Below are 1,485 nucleotides of genomic sequence, written 5' to 3'. Positions count from 1 at the left end.
ATATGTTTCATTGGTTCAATTGTACATGTAAAGTATTACACTATACATAGTATTTTCTCAACTATAGTTAATTGGTTTTATTGATTCAATTTTCGTCTATTCATTTACACTAGTGGGAAACCCGCGCGTTGCTGCGGAGTCGATAATACAAATATAATTCAAACCTTAAAACGATAAAAAATTATAATATATTAGATGTGGTTCTCATTATCCGCCGATGCAAACAATCAAAATAAACAAAAGGAATTAAAGTAAAGTTGTTATCGAGGTTTCATTCTTTATATTGCAGCCAACAAGCCAAACTTTATCAATATACACTAAACCTGCTGTTGGTTTTATTATTTATATTGCAGCCAACAATTTAAAGGTTGCAGGTAAGATGCCCTCAATTTCATTTTCCTCTGGCTCATCTCCTCTGGCTCATCTTCTAGATTCATGACTAATGTATAAAAGAATACACTAATAATATAAACAAGATAGAACACTACAAAGTCATGCTTTAAAGATTCCAGTTAGTTTTAAAGCATAAAAAATAGTGGTGGCTGCCGGCCAAACTTTAAATATGTGTATTTGACTATTTGTTTGTTAAGTAAATAAAAATTTAATTATTTAAACATTAGGTGAACTGTCCCAATAAAAAAAAATCCAACAGCCATCCTAATTTTATACTTTACATGGAAATAAATAGTGAACATAACATGATCAATATTTACTATTCAGACACACTCATCATCTAATTGCAGTTACCAGAATGTCTGCACACCAACAAATTGTTGAACACATCGTCCTCCTCAGCGTCAAACCCGACATTGACTATACCAAAGTCGAGAACATGATAAATGAAGTCAACGGATTGATTTCACTCAACTTCAAACTCCATCTCAGTGTAGGAAAAATCCTCCAGTCTACCTCCACTTCACCAAACTTCAGTCACATAATCCACTGTCGTTTCAGGTCAACGGATGACTTGCAGACGTACAACCAACATCCGGAGCACCTAAGCGTCCTCAAGAATACACAACCATTACTTGATGACTTCATAGTTGTTGACTTTTTATCCAATCGTAGTTGCGATTCTCTGAAGCCAGGATCTGCGATGAGAGTTACGTTATTGAAGTTAAAGGAGGATTTGGTTGAACATGAGAAAGGTAAGTTGGTGGAAGAACTTAAAAGTCAGTTTAAAAGGACAGATGATATACGTCTTGGTTACCAATGGGGAAGCGTTCTAGTCGCAGCCTCATCAAGATCATATGGCCTGTTTATGGCTGCAAGAACATGAACCCGTTCTTTGTCTTTTGCAAGGATCCTACAATGCAAACCATCTAATAAAACCGTGTGCAAGCCAAGAGACAGTGATTTAGCCGTATACGTAAGAAAAAGGTTGTGCAACATGAAGGTGACTATTTTTAGTGTTTAAATGAACACGATTTATACAGTCTATGTTAATTTTGGGTGTTTAAATGCACACACTTCGGTTTGTGGTCA

At 35.4% G+C, this 1,485-nt stretch overlaps 1 protein-coding gene across 1 annotated transcript; it reads left to right on the top strand.

Moving 5' to 3' along the window:
- Nucleotides 1-751: 751 nt before the first annotated feature.
- LOC110887595 (stress-response A/B barrel domain-containing protein DABB1-like) lies at nt 752-1,279 on the top strand. Its single transcript, XM_022135173.1, has one exon. It carries the CDS (start codon nt 752-754, stop codon nt 1,277-1,279), a length of 528 nt encoding a protein of 175 aa, XP_021990865.1.
- The last annotated feature ends 206 nt before the right edge of the window (nt 1,280-1,485 follow it).

The sequence above is a fragment of the Helianthus annuus genome, chromosome 6, assembly GCF_002127325.2.
Source record: "Helianthus annuus cultivar XRQ/B chromosome 6, HanXRQr2.0-SUNRISE, whole genome shotgun sequence".
Lineage (NCBI taxonomy): Eukaryota > Viridiplantae > Streptophyta > Magnoliopsida > Asterales > Asteraceae > Helianthus > Helianthus annuus.
Note: the sequence above shows the minus strand (reverse complement) of the source record. Positions and strands in the feature narration are given on the sequence as shown.